This window comes from Oncorhynchus keta, chromosome 18 (assembly GCF_023373465.1).
Source record: "Oncorhynchus keta strain PuntledgeMale-10-30-2019 chromosome 18, Oket_V2, whole genome shotgun sequence".
In the NCBI taxonomy this organism is placed as follows: domain Eukaryota; kingdom Metazoa; phylum Chordata; class Actinopteri; order Salmoniformes; family Salmonidae; genus Oncorhynchus; species Oncorhynchus keta.
In genome coordinates this window covers 20,209,678-20,228,635 of record NC_068438.1, presented here as the reverse complement: position 1 = coordinate 20,228,635, position 18,958 = coordinate 20,209,678, and the positions used below count along the sequence as shown (strand labels likewise).

The window sequence follows — 18,958 nt, the reverse complement described above, 5'->3', positions numbered from 1 at the left end:
AATGAGCTGCAAACTCAAAGCCAAGCTACAGGTTTATTACATACTAAGAGTGAGGTGTATACATTCTTGGTATGAGCCATAACAAAAAAAAAAGGAACACATGTGGGATGAAAGTGTCCATCCATGTATAATACAACATTACAGACATGTCAACAAGCAGGGGAACAAGAATTCTCCAATCACCACCTCGGATGAGACCCTAATACTGGTCCATTTATTCCCCTAGTTATTCTACGAGGCTGCTCTCATAACTAGTATCTGAAGTGATAGTCATCCAAAAGAGCTCATTTCAGTCATCAGTTCTGACCTAGCCCTTCAGGGATGACATGCCTGCTCTCATGATCTCATCCACCAACAGGATGTTGCTGGCTATTACCGTGCTGTGGACAGAAAACAAATCAATAACAGTTTAATCCAAAGGGTCATTGAATCTTAAATATGAAGGGTCATACTGAATTGAGATTAAAAGGGTGTGTTCTTACCATGAGTGAAGGAGTTGTTTCTTAACACTGTAGTTATCCCAAACCCCAGCTTCTGAAGCGACCATTGGTTCACCTAAAGAAAAATAGGTACATTTAAAGTGATTTTAATATTTTTGTTTTGACATAGGAATGTGAAATAAATCCATATCCTCAGTTTGAGGTTAAATTCCATACCAGAGCTCAGATCAACTCCAACCAGCTGACCACTCTCTTTGTACTCAGTCTGGAGTTTGACCAGGGTCTCCATGGGATCATATCCAGAGTTCTGGGCTAGTACCTGGAGAGAAAGAAACATTCAGTCAGCAGTACATAGATCTATTGCCAAGACTTAGCTAAAAGCTGATGTCCTTCATTGTCAGAGTTAAATAGATGTTATATCAATAGAATGCCAAAGCATGGAAGGGATTGACAAAAATAAATAACTTCAAGACTCATTACATACCTTAGGGATGATGAGGAGGGCATCAGCAAAAGCCTGCACACCCAGCTGAGCCCGGCCCTTCACTGAGGGTTTGTGCTTTATCAGAGCATCATGCACAGCCACCTCGAAGGCCCCGGCCCCTGACACCACGCAGCCTGCAAAGTCAACACTGGGATCAGACTCTGAACAACAGCTGACTGGCTGATATAAGATCAGTCTTTGATATGGGTATGCACACATTGAAAAACAAAAGGATTTCTAAAAGGTATTATACACAAAGTTAAATTATTTGAGGCAGAGTGGTGTTTGAAAATGTGAATGGATGCCATCTGACCAGACTTCAACATTCCATAGGGAATGACTTTACAGTGGGCTGTTCCTGAAGAGTTTTAGTATGCATTTAAACTATGCTACTTGTATTCACTTCTCCAAGGAGTAGGTGAGGCACAGGTCAGCACTAACCTTTAGTAAAGAAGTAGTGAAAGGATGTTTTTGCATGGTGTCTGATTGCATCTACTACTGACAGAGTAATGCATAATTCGTCCATGCCTACAAATCTATTTGAGCATCGTTACAGAATCAGTCCCATCTTGATAAAACCAAACTCTCCCCCACTCAATATCATCTGATAGTAGAGCTGGATTCAAATAGTTGCAGAGTTTGATTAATCCTCCCTAGTGTCAGATGAACTTCCATTGCAGCAGCACGTACCATCCTCGATGGCGTTCTTGACGGCCCTGAGCCCATCCCTGACTGCATCTTTGATCTGGGTCAGGGTGTGTTTGTTGGGTCCCTTCACAAGCAGGGTCACTGACAGGGGGTTTCCACACTTCTCTATGAATGTGTACTTCTCCTCACCCTGTATGGGGGGAGAAACCATTAAATTACATATTTAACTTCATGATAAACCACAATATTACATGTTTGACCATGATATCATACACATTTTTACCAAATCATAGATTTTCATAGTATTGGAAAGAAGAGGCATGGCAAGCTGATAGGCCCCTTTTGTATCCTCAGTGGGGTGAATGTGGCCAGTGATTCCTCCCACCCACACCAGGAGGAATTCTGTACCAAATGTTTTGGAAACTGGTACAGACCATTTGACTGTTTGTCCTGGTCTAGAGGTAAAGACCCAGCATGTTAACTCACCAGGGTGTGTTCATAGACCAGACCAGCCTGGCCCAGGCATTCTGGGGTGAGGTCTTCGAAAGAGTTCATGGCAATACCTCCACAGGCCAGGGTGAGTCTGGGGGGGGTAAATGGTCAGCAAGACACTCAAATATTACAATTAGTCTCACACACACAATTGTAATCACTCCTCCACTGAATAGGTGAGGCACAGGACAGCACTCACATTTAGTAAAGTAGGAGTGAAAATATGCTTTTGCATGGTGTCTGACTGATTTTACTACTGACAAGAGTAACACAGAATTCATCCATGCACAAGAGTACCTCTCCAAGATGCACTGTTCAAGCTTGTAAACAAAGATTGAGGCAGGTTATATAGTTTTTGTACCTTTCCATGTTCCTCCTCTTGGTCCTACGCAGAGCTACAATGCCCTCTTTGGCCAGAGCATCCAGGGAATATGGGTCAATGCCCTGTAAGGAGTAATTTAAAAAATATATTTAATGAACCCAAATGTAATTCAAATCACTTTTAATATGCTGAAATACTGAATGTACTGGTCTGCTGAATACATGTGGAGGAGAATGCAGCTCCTCCAATGCAGAGGTTACAGACCACACTTTACTGTAGCACAGAGTAAAATCCAGGGGAGCTACAAAAGCACACAAGGGTGTTCACTGTGCTGTCAGACACTTCTGCTTAACAAGTTAGTATTGCCTGAGAGTCTTCAAAACAAAATGTTCTTTGAAAGATTGATAGATCACATTTCCAAAATACGTTTTTCGCCAGTGAATACATTAAATTCCTAGTCATACCTTCTGGTTGAGGACCACAAAGCCCTTGCTGTTATCAGCACAAACTGCGTTCTTGAGCTCGATGATCTTCTTCACACGCTCCTCGATGAACTTCCTCTCAGCAGCCACCAGCTTCTCCCTCTCGCCAGCACTCTTGTAGAAGAAGCCAGAGTTCACCTCACTGAAAGCAAAGCAGGGGTTTGAACTGACAGTTTAGAATTCCATGCTCTTTTCACAGGACACTATTGGGAAAGTATACAACATAGGCGGTCACACTACAATCCCCTTTACTGTAGTAGTTACGTCCTATAATATTGACTTTCCAGTGACCAAAAATCATTCCTGCTTAAAGAGCTTTGCCACATCTATGAAATTAACTAAACTGCAGGACTGTATTCACTTCTCCATAGAGTAGATGAGGCACAGGTCAGCACTCACATTTAGTAAAGAAATAGTGAAAGGATGCTTTTGCATGGTGTCTGACTGGATCTACTACGGACTGTAACACAGAATTCATCCATGCCTACACATTTAGTCCACCTAGTAAAAGCCAAAGATAGCTGTGCTAACATTATACTGACGTTTTCTCATATTCCAAAGAGGCATTGCAAGTGAGCACAAAGGCGTCCTCTACCCGCTTCTTCATGTCTGGATGGCGGGCACCATGGTCCAACACCAGGCCTCGGATCAGCCTAGGGAGGGGACAGAAAAGGTCAATGTTGGACACAATTCAAAGGTACACATTGTCAGTGACTGTTTATGAGAATGATATGTACACTCACTGTGTGTCGCTGTCAGTCTTATGCTTCATCTCCATGATCTCTACCATGAACAGGTCAATAGGCTCATTGGGTCTGTGGATAGCCAGCACAGCATCCACCACAGCCTGAAGAATATCCCCCAAGTAAAGGGAGTGAAGTTATTAGATATGCTGATCATACAATCAAATGACAAGTACAGCATTGGTTGATTAAGCTTGTCTGGTACATGGAAGAGCCCCCCCAAAAAAAAGTCCCACACCAGCCAGGCTCAAGTAAATGCTCTAAGTCAGGGATGCGCAACTCCAGTCCTCGAGGGCCTGATAGGTATGTTAGCTGGGGCAAAAGTGTGACACCAGACTCCAATAGACCAACTAATCATGATATTCAGTTTAAAATGCAATTGACTTAAAAAAATATCAAAATAAAAGTTTTTTTAAAAGGCTGTTTGTGCTAGAGATGGGGAAAAGTGTGACCAGTCCGGCCCAGAGGACAACATTAGCCCATCCCTGCTCTACACAAAAGTATGTGGACACCTGCTCGTCGATCATGTCATTCCAAAATCCTGGGCATTAATATGGAGTTGGTCCCCCTTTTGCCATTACAGCCTCTACTCTTCTAGGAAGGCTTTCCCATAGATGTTGGACCATTGGCGCAGAGACTTGCTTCCATTCTGCCACAATAGCAATAGTGAGGTTGGGCACGGATGTTGGACAATTAGGCCTGGCTCGCAGTCAGCGTTCCAATTCATCCAAAAGATGTTAAATGGGGTTGACGTCAGGGCTATGTTCTTCCACACCGATCTCAACAAACCATTTCTGTATGGACCTCACTTTGTGCACTGCAATGCTGAAACGGGACATTCCGAAATTGTGGTGACAGAATCTAGAATGTCATTGTACGCTGTAGTGTTATGATTTCCTTTCACTGGAACTAAGGGTGCTAGCCTGTACCATGAAAGCCCAAAGCATTATTCCTCCTACAAACTTCAGTTGGCACTATGCACTGGGGTAGGTAGCGTTCTCCTGGCATCCGCCAAACCCAGTTTCGACTGTCGGATGGTGAAGCGGGATTCATCACTCCAGAGAACGTGTTTCCATTGCTCCAGAGTCCAATGGCGGCGAGCTTTACACACGCTTGGCATTGTGATCTTAAGCTTGTGTGCGGCCGCTTGGCCACGGAAAGCCATTTTATGAAACTCCCGAACAGTTACTGTACGGACGTTGCTTCCAGAGGCAGTTTGGAACTTGGTTGAGAGTGTTGCAACCGAGGACAGAATGATTTTACGCGCTATGCGCTTCAGCACTCGATGGTCCCATTCTGTGACCTCCCACTTCGCAGCTGAGCAGTTGTTGCTCGTAGACGTTTCCACTTCACTAGAACAGCACTTACAGTTGACCCTGGGTAGCTCTAGCAGGGCAGAAATGACAAACTTGTATATATATAGTGCAAGTAAAAAAAAATTAAATGCAACATGGAAGTGTTGGTCTCACGTTTCATGAGCTGAACTAACGTCCCAGAAATGGTCCAGTCGCACAAAAAAGCTTATTTCTCTCAATTTGTTCACATCCCTGTTAGTGACCATTTTTCCTTTGCCAAGAGAATCCAGCTACCTTACAGTTGTGGCATATCAAGAAGCTGATTACACAGGTATACCTTCCATAAAAAAATTTACAGTTTTGTCACAACAAAATGCTACAGATGTCTGAAGTTGAGGGAGCATGCAATTGGCATGCAGACTATAGGAATGTCTACCAGTGCTGTTGCCAGATCATTTAAATGTTAATTTCTCTACCATAAGCAACTTCCAACAATGTTTTAGAGAATTTGGCAGTACATCCAACCAGCCTCAACAGCAGACCACCATTTGTAACCACGGCAGTCCGGGACTCCACAAAGCCACATCCAGCCTTTTGACCTGCGGGATCTTGAGACCAGCCACCCGGGCAGCTGATCAAACTGTGGGTTTAACCAACCTGAGCATTTCTGCACAAACTGTGAGAAACAGTCTCAGGGAAGCTCATCTGCATTCTTGTTGTCTGCATGCTCCTCACGAGGGTCTTGACCTGACTGCAGTTCAGTGTCATAATCGACTTCAGCGGGCAAATGCTCACCGTCGATGTCGACTGGCACGTTGGAGAAGTGTGCTCGTCACGGATAAATCCTGGTTTCAACTGAACCGGGCAGATAGCATGTTTGCCGTTGTGTGGGCGAGCGGTTTGCTGATGTCAACGTTGTGAACAGAGTGACCCATAGTGGCGGTGGGGTTGTGGTATGGACAGGCATAAGCTACAGAAAACAAACCAAATTGCATTTTATGGACGGCAATTTGAATGCATAGACACAGAGCCCCATATACTACCCACCACTGCGACCTGTATGCTCTCTCTCGTTGGCTAGCCCTCGCTTCATATCCGTCGCCAAACCCACTGGCTCCAGGTCATCTATAAGTCGTTACTAGGTAAAGCTCCGCCTTATCTCAGCTCACTGGTCACCATAGCAGCACGCGCTCCAGCAGGTATATTTCACTGGTCACCCCCAAAGCCAATTCCTCCTTTGGCCGCCTTTCCTTCCAGTTCTCTGCAGGCAATGACTGGAACGAATTGCAAAAAAAATGTTTTTTTAAATAAAAAAATTCACTGAAGCTGGAGACCCATATCCCTCTCACTAGCTTTAAGCACCCGCTGTCAGAGCAGCTCACAGATCACTGCACATAGCCAATCTGTAAATAGCCCATCCAACTACCTTATCACCATATTGTTATTTACTTGCAAACTCATCTTCTGTACATCTATCACCCCAGTGTTTAAATTTGCCATACTGTAATAATTTCACCACTATGGCACATTTATTGCGTCACCCCCTTATCATAACTCATTTGCATACACCGTATACAGACCTTCTCTCTGTATGTTTGTTTATTCCATGTGTAACTCTGTGCTGTTTGTGTCGCACTGCTTTGCTTTATCTTGGCCAGGTCGCAGTTGTAAATGAGAACTTGTTCTAAACTAACCTACCGGGTTAAATAAAGATTAAATAAAAATAGAGATCTGTACACAATTCCTGGAAGCTAAAAATGTTCCTGTTCTTCCATGGCCTGCATACTCACCAGACCTGTCACCCATTGAGCATGTTTGGGTTGCTCTGGATCGACATGTACAACAGCGTGTTCCAGTTCATGCCAACATCCAGCAACTCCGCACAGCCATTGAAGAGTGGGACAACATTCCAAAGGCCACAAGCAACAGCTTGATCAACTCTCTGTGAATGAGATGTCGCCCTGCATGAGCCAAATGGTGTTCACACCAGAGTGACTTGTTTTCTGATCCACGCCCCTACTTTGTTTTAACTGTATCTGAAGAACAGATGCATATCTGTATTCCCGTCACAAACACACACCTCTGTGAGGAGATCAGCCAGCTCGGCATGGACCTTTGTCCTGAGGGAGGTGCGGGCCACGTGGATGAGGGTCTCTCTGTCCATCTCTCTGGTCACCTTCATCTCCTCAAGCACCTTCAGAGCCTTATCCTTGGCTGCCTCAAAACCTTCTGCTATTATCCGTGGGTGGAGACCCTTTTTGGAGGAAAAGACAGAAAATACAGGTTGGGACAAAACACAGGAATAGGGGGTTAACTAATGGTACTGGGATGCAGATTATGCAACCTGCTTTATTGGCATCGAATCTACATGTATCAATTAAATAATTTTAAGTCATCACACAACCTTACTAAAATAAAGCATTTAATTTAATCAAAATCCCTTCCCTTATCTAGGAAACTATTTCAATTACATGTTGGGGGCTTCCCCCAAGCCCCATCTCACCTCTGACACGTAGAGGTCTGCTTGTTTCAGGAGCTCTCCAATGATGAGCACATTGGATGTTGTACCGTCCCCTGTGATGTCATCCTGTGCTGTAGCTACTTTGGCAATCAAGGATGCTGTCGGATGCTGGATTTGCTGATTGAAGACAAGACTTTAGTGTCAAAGCAAGAATATAAGGCAACACATCTCACAATTAGTAAGGTTACAGATGTTCGATGAAGATGTACTGGTCTACTGAATACATGTGGAGGAGAATTGCAACTCCTCCAATGCAGAGGTTACAGACAACACTTTACAGGGTAAAAATCCATGGGAGCTACAACAAACAAAAGCACACATGGGTGTTAACCATACATCAAACTCATAGGATATTTGTCTTACCATTTCATGCAACAAGACATTACCATCTTTGGTCAGCTTTATGTCACCAGCCCCTGATACAAGCCTGCAAACAAGCACACAAAACATAATTTGTTATAGGCTCAACAAATGGATATTTAAAACATGACTAGATGCATTGTACATTAATAATGTCTCTAATCACGAGTATAGCTAGAAAACAATGAGACTAATTGTATATAAACTGATAGTAAGCTTTTCAGTTATAGTAGTCTCCAAATGATCTAGGTATCTGCTGATTATCCTTTATAGCTAATACCATTGATTGGTAAAATAACCCAGTGCCCATTGTAAAACCACTCCCTGATGATAATTCAGATAGCTACCAATAGCTAGCTATAATTTAGCTACGTATTTTGGAGGTGGCTATGAAATCCACTATCAAGCAAGCTAACATAGTTTCTTAGAGAAACTACTGCGTACAATGGATCTGACAAAATAAACGTATATAATACCATAAATGGTCTACTGGCTGCCAGGATACCACGATGTTAGCTAAACTAGCAGCAGTAGCATGCTAACTGCTAGCGAGCATGGCCAGTTGCACTCACATTTTCATTGTTCCTTTTGGTCCCAAATTACTTTTGAGCACATCCTGAAGACCCCGAGCAGCACTGATATTTACTGCCAGAGCGGCTTGAGCACGTGCTACCTCAGCTTTCGGGTTTAATGCCTTTATAGCAGTCATGGTGTAAACATTTGCTATTCAGTTTCTCCACGCTGTAGAATTTACTGTAAAGCTTAACGCTAAATCAAGAAAGGCCGGTTTCTGGAACTCTCTGGGCTTCACGTGCGGAAATTGACATTGATCCCTCCTTACTGTCGTCTTATTGGCCAGATGTTAGGCGGAAATCCAATTTACCCTGTGTGATTGGTGAAACAATAGGTAACTCAAATATAGAAAAGGCGGAGTCAACCTTTTTGTTCATGAGGTTCAATTTGGCAATGAGCGGCGCAAATTTACAGATCTTTATAATACAAATCTGTTCAAGCTCAGCTGTTTTAGAAGAGGATGTGATTTATAAGTCCTGTTTAAAAAATGCCCTACTCCTTTTTAAAATCTACCATAATGAGAAACCACTTTGTATGAAATTAAATATTAATATGGACATAAATAGCTAATGTATATGTAAAAATAGATGTCATCTGTCTCACTGTCAAAAAGGCAATGCAGTTGGGGGGCGGAATATAGCCATCTCGAGACAACACCGATATAGTTTTTTTTCTGAAAGTTGCCGGGATGTCACGTTTCCTACTTATCTCAGTACACTCGTAACAATGTAATCATTATGAAATTTATATTAGATCAAATAAACCTCACGTAGCAAATAAGCCACCAAATTCGACACTCACTGATCTCCACACAAAACTCATTGCTTGGTGGGCGAAGCAACGAAAAATCGCCACCTGCTGGACATTTTTTCTGCCGAGTTACGTAAAAGCAGAGATATTAGAGAAAGGAGGATATAAGAATCAAAATGGGTCAGTTAATGTAACGCCCCACCCAGCACCGTGTCGAAGTAAATCGTCACGCAATCCCTTCTCAAAGTCAGGGTATGAGTCGAAAAACGTGCATATTTTCCTCGAAAGTATATGTCACGATTCCAAAGCTATACAATATTACAGATAGCAAGTTAATTATCTCACATCTTGGAATATGTGTGTAATGTACTTCTTGTTGACGAAATACATGCTAATTTTGTGTTTTTGAGCTAGCGCCCAACTGACTCCATTTCATTCCTCTTCGTGTCCCAAAATCAGAGTGCACTACGCGGCTCATTGAAGTAGCATGGGCATCGTACACAATGACCGATAGATAATACGCCGCCAATTGAGTTTTCCATCTCCTCCAGTGTCTCTGGTAAAAAGCAAACTGTATAGTGGGCGGTCTCACGTGCCGGCTTTCTTTTGATTCGCTCGGCTTTCTCTTCCTCACTGAACCTATTGAAAGCATCAGGAAAGTCGGCCAATACTGAAACCGTGGACAGTGCCATATCAACGCTTTAGCAACCAGTAAGTAAGAACATTTTGCACAAACTTGTTTTCTTATTGAAGAAAGTAGACTTAGTTTGCAGGACCAGCACATGCCAAAAAATACATATGAAGAGTAACATTTAACACCATCAAGGACACTTTGATACATTATGTAACGCATTGTATGATTTCAAATGAACTCTATTGTTTTGCTCTGTGATGCCGACCGTGCACAAATGTATCGTAGTGGAAGATCAAGTTGGCAATGGTATTCATCACCTTTTGCTCGCATACCGGGCACTCTTTCGCGAGGAGAGGGTGACGCAACAGTTCAGTTAGTTGCATGATAGTCTTCTCCAAGGCTGCTGTTGTAGTCTGTTACTACTGCCGGCAACTAGAAGAAAACGTTGCACTGACCGACTAGGTAAATTCGGTGTAATTTTTAACAATAGAATATATATTTTAATGTTTTGTCTCGTTAAATATTGTTTTGCACTGCATCAGTCGATTAATCATGTACGGTAGACTGTTTCTATCGCATGCTTGAGCTGATCACTGTCGTGTAAATCAAACTTGTCTGTACGTGAGTAAAATAACTACTAACAGTATATATTTTATGAAGGCAAATTTATTGCTAGCTTCACATTACAAGCCACATGAGAGAGAGCGATGCTTTCCTCATGAACCCCTACGATCCCCAATATTCATTAGCATATGACCAATCAGGATGCAATATGCAAATAACACCACATCTCCCTTTTCAGAGGATAAATGGATACACTGCCTATGTCTCAAAAACCCTCAAGGTATTATTCTGTCTTAGCCTATCAGAAGCTTCTAAAGATATTTTCTGGAATTTTGCAAGCTGTTTAAAGGCCCAGTCAAATGAGTGGATGTAATCTTCTGACCCACTGGAATTGTGATACAGTGAATTATAGGTGAAATAATCTGTCTGTAAACAATTATTGGAAAAAAAGTAGTAGTCCTAACCAACTTGCCAAAACTATAGTTTGTTAACAAGAAATTTGTGGAGTGGTTGAAAAACAAGTTTTAATGACTCCAACCTAAGTGTATGTAAACTTTCCGACTTCAACTGTACATTTATTTTGGAAAAGACAGGAATGCACAATTATCCACTTCATGAATGTGTGTGATTGTGTGTGTGTGTCAGACTTTCACAGTTATGCCAGTCTCCTTCTCTACAAGCACAGTTCACATATGCTGTCCTTTCTACCTTCTCTGTTACTAGGGTCATAACACATGACAGACACACACACACTAAAAGCTAAATTACTACAGTAAGGTGTTACGCAATAACAGTATTTCTCTGGCGTGGTGTATTGACCTTGAAACAGCTATAGTAAGTAACCTATTGGAGCATCAGGCCCCGGACCAACAGGCTCAGAGACAGTTTCCACCTACAGGCCATACAACTGTATTTAACTGTGTTTAACTGTGTTATTGTGTTATTATTGACAGTGTTATTATTGATAGTGTTATTGTGTTATTATTGACATTTACATTTACATTTAAGTCATTTAGCAGACGCTCTTATCCAGAGCGACTTACAAATTGGTGCATACACCTTATGACATCCAGTGGAACAGCCACTTTACAATAGTGCATCTAAATCTTTTTAGGGGGGGGGGGGTGAGAAGGATTACTTACCCTATCCTAGGTATTCCTTGAAGAGGTGGGGTTTCAGGTGTCTCCGGAAGGTGGTGATTGACTCCGCTGTCCTGGCGTCGTGAGGGAGTTTGTTCCACCATTGGGGGCCAGAGCAGCGAACAGTTTTGACTGGGCTGAGCGGGAACTGTACTTCCTCAGTGGTAGGGAGGCGAGCAGGCCAGAGGTGGATGAACGCAGTGCCCTTGTTTGGGTGTAGGGCCTGATCAGAGCCTGGAGGTACTGAGGTGCCGTTCCCCTCACAGCTCCGTAGGCAAGCACCATGGTCTTGTAGCGGATGCGAGCTTCAACTGGAAGCCAGTGGAGAGAGCGGAGGAGCGGGGTGACGTGAGAGAACTTGGGAAGGTTGAACACCAGACGGGCTGCGGCGTTCTGGATGAGTTGTAGGGGTTTAATGGCACAGGCAGGGAGCCCAGCCAACAGCGAGTTGCAGTAATCAAGACGGGAGATGACAAGTGCCTGGATTAGGACCTGCGCCGCTTCCTGTGTGAGGCAGGGTCGTACTCTGCGGATGTTGTAGAGCATGAACCTACAGGAACGGGACACCGCCTTGATGTTAGTTGAGAACGACAGGGTGTTGTCCAGGATCACGCCAAGGTTCTTAGCGCTCTGGGAGGAGGACACAATGGAGTTGTCAACCGTGATGGCGAGATCATGGAACGGGCAGTCCTTCCCGGGAGGAAGAGGAGCTCCGTCTTGCTGAGGTTCAGCTTGAGGTGGTGATCCGTCATCCACACTGATATGTCTGCCAGACATGCAGAGATGCGATTCGCCACCTGGTCATCAGAAGGGGAAAGGAGAAGATTAATTGTGTGTCGTCTGCATAGCAATGATAGGAGAGACCATGTGAGGTTATGACAGAGCCAAGTGACTTGGTGTATAGCGAGAATAAGAGGGGCCTAGAACAGAGCCCTGGGGACACCAGTGGTGAGAGCGCGTGGTGAGGAGACAGATTCTCGCCACGCCACCTGGTAGGAGCGACCTGTCAGGTAGGACGCAATCAAGCGTGGGCCGCGCCGGAGATGCCCAACTCGGAGAGGGTGGAGAGGAGGATCTGATGGTTCACAGTATCGAAGGCAGCCGATAGGTCTAGAAGGATGAGAGCAGAGGAGAGAGAGTTAGCTTTAGCAGTGCGGAGCGCCTCCATGATACAGAGAAGAGCAGTCTCAGTTGAATGACTAGTCTTGAAACCTGACTGATTAGGATCAAGAAGGTCATTCTGAGAGAGATGGCGGTAGAGCTGGCCAAGGACGGCACGCTCAAGAGTTTTGGAGAGAAAAGAGAGAAGGGATACTGGTCTGTAGTTGTTGACATCGGAGGGATCGAGTGTAGGTTTTTTCAGAAGGGGTGCAACTCTCGCTCTCTTGAAGACGGAAGGGACGTAGCCAGCGGTCAGGGATGAGTTGATGAGCGAGGTGAGGTAAGGGAGAAGGTCTCCCGAAATGGTCTGGAGAAGAGAGGAGGGGATAGGGTCAAGCGGGCAGGTTGTTGGGCGGCCGGCCGTCACAAGACGCGAGATTTCATCTGGAGAGAGAGGGGAGAAAGAGGTCAGAGCATAGGGTAGGGCAGTGTGAGCAGAACCAGCGGTGTCGTTTGACTTAGCAAACGAGGATCGGATGTCGTCGACCTTCTTTTCAAAATGGTTGACGAAGTCATCTGCAGAGTGGGAGGAGGGGGGGGGGGTATTCAGGAGGGAGGAGAAGGTGGCAAAGAGCTTCCTAGGGTTAGAGGCAGATGCTTGGAATTTAGAATGGTAGAAAGTGGCTTTAGCAGCAGAGACAGAGGAGGAAAATGTAGAGAGGAGGGAGTGAAAGGATGCCAGGTCCGCAGGGAGGCGGGGTTTTCCTCCATTTCCGCTCGGCTGCCCGGAGCCCTGTTCTGTGAGCTCGCAATGAGTCGTCGAGCCACGGAGCGGGAGGGAGGACCGAGCCGGCCTGGAGGATAGGGGACATAGAGAGTCAAAGGATGCAGAAAGGGAGGAGAGGAGGGTTGAGGAGGCAGAATCAGGAGACAGGTTGGAGAAGGTTTGAGCAGAGGGAAGAGATGATAGGATGGAAGAGGAGAGAGTAGCGGGGGAGAGAGAGCGAAGGTTGGGACGGCGCGATACCATCCGAGTAGGGGCAGTGTGGGAAGTGTTGGATGAGAGCGAGAGGGAAAAGGATACAAGGTAGTGGTCGGAGACTTGGAGGGGAGTTGCAATGAGGTTAGTGGAAGAACAGCATCTAGTAAAGATGAGGTCAAGCGTATTGCCTGCCTTGTGAGTAGGGGGGGAAGGTGAGAGGGTGAGGTCAAAAGAGGAGAGGAGTGGAAAGAAGGAGGCAGAGAGGAATGAGTCAAAGGTAGACGTGGGGAGGTTAAAGTCGCCCAGAACTGTGAGAGGTGAGCCGTCCTCAGGAAAGGAGCTTATCAAGGCATCAAGCTCATTGATGAACTCTCCAAGGGAACCTGGAGGGCGATAAATGATAAGGATGTTAAGCTTGAAAGGGCTGGTAACTGTGACAGCATGGAATTCAAAGGAGGCGATAGACAGATGGGTAAGGGGAGAAAGAGAGAAAGACCACTTGGGAGAGATGAGGATCCCGGTGCCACCACCCCGCTGACCAGAAGCTCTCGGGGTGTGCGAGAACACGTGGGCGGACGAGGAGAGAGCAGTAGGAGTAGCAGTGTTATCTGTGGTGATCCATGTTTCCGTCAGTGCCAAGAAGTCGAGGGACTGGAGGGAGGCATAGGCTGAGATGAACTCTGCCTTGTTGGCCGCAGATCGGCAGTTCCAGAGGCTACCGGAGACCTGAAAGTCCACGTGGGTCGTACGCGCTGGGACCACCAGATTAGGGTGGCCACGGCCACGCGGTGTGGAGCGTTTGTATGGTCTGTGCAGGGAGGAGAGAACAGGAATAGACAGACACATAGTTGACAGGCTACAGAAGAGGCTACGCTAATGCAAGGAGATTGGAATGACAAGTGGACTATACGTCTCGAATGTTCAGAAAGTTAAGCTTACGTAGCAAGAATCTTATTGACTAAAATGATTCAAATGATACAGTACTGCTGAAGTAGGCTAGCTGGCAGTAGCTGCGTTGTTGACACTACACTAATCAAGTCGTTCCGTTGAGTGTAATAGTTTCTACAGTGCTACTATTCGGGGGCTAGCTGGCTAGCTAGCAGTGTTGTTTACGTTACGTTGCGTTAAAAGAACGACAATAGCTGGCTAGCTAACCTAGAAAATCGCTCTAGACTACACAAGGGTCCTTGTAGCTCAGTTGGTAGAGCATGGCGCCAGGGTAGTGGGTTCGATCCCCGGGACCACCCATACGTAGAATGTATGCACACATGACTGTAAGTCGCTTTGGATAAAAGCGTCTGCTAAATGGCATATATTATTATATTATTATATTACAATTATCTTTGAAACAAAGACGGCTATGTAGCTAGCTATGTAGCTAGCTACGATCAAACAAATCAAACCGTTGTACTGTAATGAAATGAAATGAAAATGTGATACTACCTGTGACTGCGACCGGGTTGTTGAATTCGATTCAGTAGACGTTGGCTAGCTGTTAGCTGTTAGCTGTTGGCTAGCTAGCAGAGTCTCCTACGTTAAGGATGAGTGAATAGCACTACAGTGATGCTAATCTGTGGGCTTATGCTAGCGTTTGCTAGCTGCTGGGCGAATAGCAGTGAAGGCTACGTTAGGGCGACGAAATACGATAATTATGCAATTATCTCTGATACAAGGACGGCTATGTAGCTAGCTAAGAAGAGATTGCTAAGATTAGACAAATCAACCGTTGTACTATAATGAAATGTAATGAAAAAGTTATTCTACCTGCGGAGCGAAGTGCGATGCGACCGCTCGCTCCAACCCGGAAGTACGACAGTGTTATTGTGTTATTATTGACAGTGTTATTGTGTTATTATTGACAGTGTTATTGTGTTATTATTGACAGTGTTATAATTGACAGTGTTATAATTGACAGTGTTATTATTGACAGTGTTATTATTGACAGTGTTATTGTGTTATTATTGACAGTGTTATTATTGACAGTGTTATTGTGTTATTATTGACAGTGTTATTGTGTTATTATTGACAGTGTTATTGTGTTATTATTGACAGTGTTATAATTGACAGTGTTATAATTGACAGTGTTATTATTGACAGTGTTATTGTGTTATTATTGACAGTGTTATTATTGACAGTGTTATTGTGTTATTATTGACAGTGTTATTATTGACAGTGTTATAATTGACAGTGTTATTATTGACAGTGTTATTGTGTTATTATTGACAGTGTTGTTGTGTTATTATTGACAGTGTTATTGTGTTATTATTGACAGTGTTATTATTGACAGTGTCATTGTGTTATTATTGACAGTGTCATTGTGTTATTATTGACAGTGTTATTGTTGACAGTGCTATTGTGTTATTATTGACAGTGTTATTATTGACAGTGTCATTGTGTTATTATTGACAGTGTTATTATTGACAGTGTCATTGTGTTATTATTGACAGTGTCATTGTGTTATTATTGACAGTGTCATTGTGTTATTATTGACAGTGTTATTATTGACAGTGTCATTGTGTTATTATTGACAGTGTCATTGTGTTATTATTGACAGTGTTATTGTTGACAGTGTTATTGTGTTATTATTGACAGTGTCCAATTTGTAAGTCGCTCTGGATAAGAGCGTCTGCTAAATGACTTAAATGTAATGTAAATGTAATGTCGGTAGGTCTAAGGGATTATTCTGTCTTTTATGTCGGTAGGTCTGTTAAATGAGAGATGCATTTTGGGTTAAAGTTTACAGAAACTATTTTGCAATCATGACTATGTTGAAATGTTCCCGAAGAACTAGAAGAACTGTAACAACTTGACAGCTGTTGTTTTGTCTTATTTTTTTTTTACTTTGAGCTCAGTCTTTTGTTGTTGCTCTGATTTAAAAGTCCAGCCTTTGAGGTTTAACTATTGCTTGCCCAGACCTTGTTCTGGATGTAGCAGGTACATCCAGGATTACCTTGGGTGTTGGTGTTTCGGAGTGGTGAAGACACTTGAATCTTCTCCTGCGTAGCGTTGTTGTTCTCAGGTCCATTCATAGGGATGAGGTGATATCCGTCATCAACACCTGTTTTCAGGGTGGGTGTCTGCTGAGGTTGCTGACTCTGTGACGCTTGTTGAAGCGTTGCTGATCCGCACTCCTTCTCTCCTTTTCCTTTGAGCTGACCACACCTGTGTTTGGGATTGATGGGTCTAGCAGCGATGGGAGTTTTGGCACCGTGGTTCGAAGCTGTCATCCCATCAGCAGATGCGCCGGGCTGAAGCTATTCTGGAGTGGGGTTGACCGATAGGCCAGCAAAGCAAGGTAAGGGTCAGCTGCTTTCTTGAGGAGGTTCTTCACCGTCTGAACGGTGCGTTCAACCCTATGTTGCTTTGCGGGAACTTTGGACTATTGGTGACATGGCAAAATTCATACTCTGCAGCGAAGTCGGAAAGGGGTCTTCCAGAGAACTGAGGCCCATTGTCCGTAACCAGGATCTCAGGTACCCCATGGTGGGCGAAGATGGACTTCAGATGAACTACGACGTCTGCAGACTTCGTTAGTGACAGGTTTGCAATTTCCACCTTGAGGAGTAGTCCACCACTAGCAGGTAGGTGGTGCATTTCAGAGTGAAGAAGTCTGCTCCCAGTCTTTGCCAAGGTCTCTCAGGACGTTATGATGGTATATGTGCTTTGTGCCCTCTGATCTGTGTCCTGCAGTTAAGCACAAGTTCGTTCAGTCCTTCGCATCCCCTGAACTCCGACCATCCTTTCTGACACATTGTCATGACTTTTGAGCACACACTGTTGGCTTTGAGTTGTTCTCTCAGATTGTCTATGTAGGAAACACTCGTTGGAAGCTGTTCAATCATGGCATTTACATATGTATTTGTTCTATTCATGAGCTCCATTTTCGCAGCAGTAGCTTTGGCTTTGGCGCACGTGACTGGCGCACGTGACAACGTGTCTGCATTCCACAGCCTATTTCCAGGGACATGAGCAATCATATAAGAGTATGTCATAAGTCTCATCCTGAAGCGTTGCATTTGTGGGGGAATTTTGTCCCAATATTGGTTCCCCAGAAGGCTTTGGAGCGGTTTGTGGTCAGTTTCCAGCTGAAAGTGTTGACCAATGAGAAAGTCTCTGAATCTTTCACATGCCCATATCAGCCCCAGAGCTTCTTTTTCCACTTGAGCGTGTCTCTGCTCGGTCGGTGTGAGAGACCTGGAAGCGTAAGCAACGGGTTTCCATACCTTGATCTTCTTCAGCAGTAGCACTCCTACTAGTCCGTAGGAAGATTCATAGGCTGACACCTTGGTCTCTTTGTTTGGGTCAAACAGGGCTAGCACGGGTATTGAATTCAGCTCCTCCTTCAGCTCTTTGAAGGCTCTGACTTGGTCGGGCCCCCAGTACCAGTGGCTTTTCTTTGAGAGTAGGTCACTGAGAGGTTTGTCCTTTTCTGCTAACTGAAGGATAAACTTTCCCAGTTGGTTCACCATTCCTAGAAAATCCGTAGCTCGCTGACTTTGGATGGCTCTGCCATCTCCTCGACAGACGCTGTCTTTGTCGGATCGGGCTGTACTCCTTTGTCTGAGATACTGTGGCCCAGGAACTTCACTTCCTCCTTTTGACAGGATACATTTCAAATCTAATTTTGTTTGTCACATGTGTCCCGAATACAACAGTGAAATGCTTACTTACAAGCCCTTAACCAACAATGCAGTTTTAAGAAAATCCCTAAAAAAGTAAGCATAACAGATATAATTAAAGAGCAGCAGTAAGTAACAATAGAAGGGCAATGTACAGGGGGTACCGGTACAGTGTCTATGTGCAGGGGGCACCAGTGTTGAGGTAATTATGTACATGTAGGTAGAGTTATTAAAGTGGCTATGCATAGATAATAACAGAGAGTAGCAGCAGTGTGGGGGGGTGGATGCAAATAGTCTGGGTAGCCATTTGATTACCTGTTCAGGAGTCTTATTACTTGGGGGTAGAAGCTGTTTAGAAGCCTCTTGGACCTAGACTTGGCGCTCCGGTACCGCTTGCTGTGCGGTAGCAGAGCGAACAACATATGACTAGGGTGGCTGGAGTCTGACAATTTTTAGGGCCTTCCTCTGACAATGTTATAGAGGTCCTGGATGGTAGGAAGCTTGGCCCCGGTGATGTACTGGGCTGTACGCATTACCCTCTGTAGTGCCTTGCGGTCGGAGGCCGAGCAGTTGCCGTACCAGGCAGTGAATCGGAATGGCCGATTAATTAGGGCCGATTTCAAGTTTTCATAACAATCGGAAATCGGTATTTTTGGGCACTGATTTAAATGTTAAATTTTTTTTTAAATCATTTTTTATATACCTTTTATTTAACTAGGCAAGTCAGTTAAGAACACATTCTTGTTTTCAATGACGGCCTAGGAACGGTGGGTTAACTGCCTTGTTCAGGGGCAGAATGACAGATTTTC

At 44.3% G+C, this 18,958-nt stretch overlaps 2 protein-coding genes and 4 non-coding genes across 8 annotated transcripts in view; 1 reads left to right on the top strand and 5 right to left on the bottom strand.

Annotated features, from left to right (window-relative positions):
- Nucleotides 1–19: 19 nt before the first annotated feature.
- On the bottom strand, nucleotides 20–8,599 carry LOC118397406 (T-complex protein 1 subunit zeta). The gene is made up of 14 exons (XM_035792123.2): nucleotides 8,360–8,599; nucleotides 7,791–7,854; nucleotides 7,410–7,544; nucleotides 6,987–7,160; nucleotides 3,612–3,715; nucleotides 3,411–3,521; nucleotides 2,851–3,010; nucleotides 2,426–2,508; nucleotides 2,059–2,155; nucleotides 1,615–1,762; nucleotides 925–1,058; nucleotides 657–759; nucleotides 483–555; nucleotides 20–380 (listed from the first exon to the last, which is right to left on the bottom strand). The coding sequence occupies exons 1-14, from the start codon at nucleotides 8,494–8,496 to the stop codon at nucleotides 308–310; spliced, it is 1,596 nt and encodes a 531-aa protein (XP_035648016.1). The 5' UTR covers nucleotides 8,497–8,599; the 3' UTR covers nucleotides 20–307.
- On the bottom strand, nucleotides 1,316–1,452 carry LOC118397605 (small nucleolar RNA SNORA15). Its single transcript, XR_004828449.1, has one exon. It is a non-coding gene; the product is annotated as a small nucleolar RNA SNORA15 (small nucleolar RNA).
- Nucleotides 2,214–2,351, bottom strand: LOC118397604 (small nucleolar RNA SNORA15). The gene has a single exon (XR_004828448.1). It is a non-coding gene; the product is annotated as a small nucleolar RNA SNORA15 (small nucleolar RNA).
- LOC118397607 (small nucleolar RNA SNORA22) lies at nucleotides 2,585–2,720 on the bottom strand. The gene has a single exon (XR_004828451.1). It is a non-coding gene; the product is annotated as a small nucleolar RNA SNORA22 (small nucleolar RNA).
- LOC118397606 (small nucleolar RNA SNORA15) lies at nucleotides 3,218–3,352 on the bottom strand. The gene has a single exon (XR_004828450.1). It is a non-coding gene; the product is annotated as a small nucleolar RNA SNORA15 (small nucleolar RNA).
- A 957-nt stretch (nucleotides 8,600–9,556) lies between the features above and the next one.
- The window catches only part of LOC118397405 (phosphoserine phosphatase-like), a 27,916-nt gene continuing 18,514 nt past the window's right edge, over nucleotides 9,557–18,958 (top strand). Inside the window, exon 1 of one of the 3 annotated variants that reach the window (XM_035792120.2) lies at nucleotides 9,557–9,825. The gene's annotated coding sequence lies outside the window, so the exon portion shown is untranslated. Of the gene's footprint in view, nucleotides 9,826–10,092; nucleotides 10,207–18,958 lie in introns of those variants that run through there. The other 2 variants (XM_035792118.2, XM_035792121.2) reach the window with 2 other exon arrangements.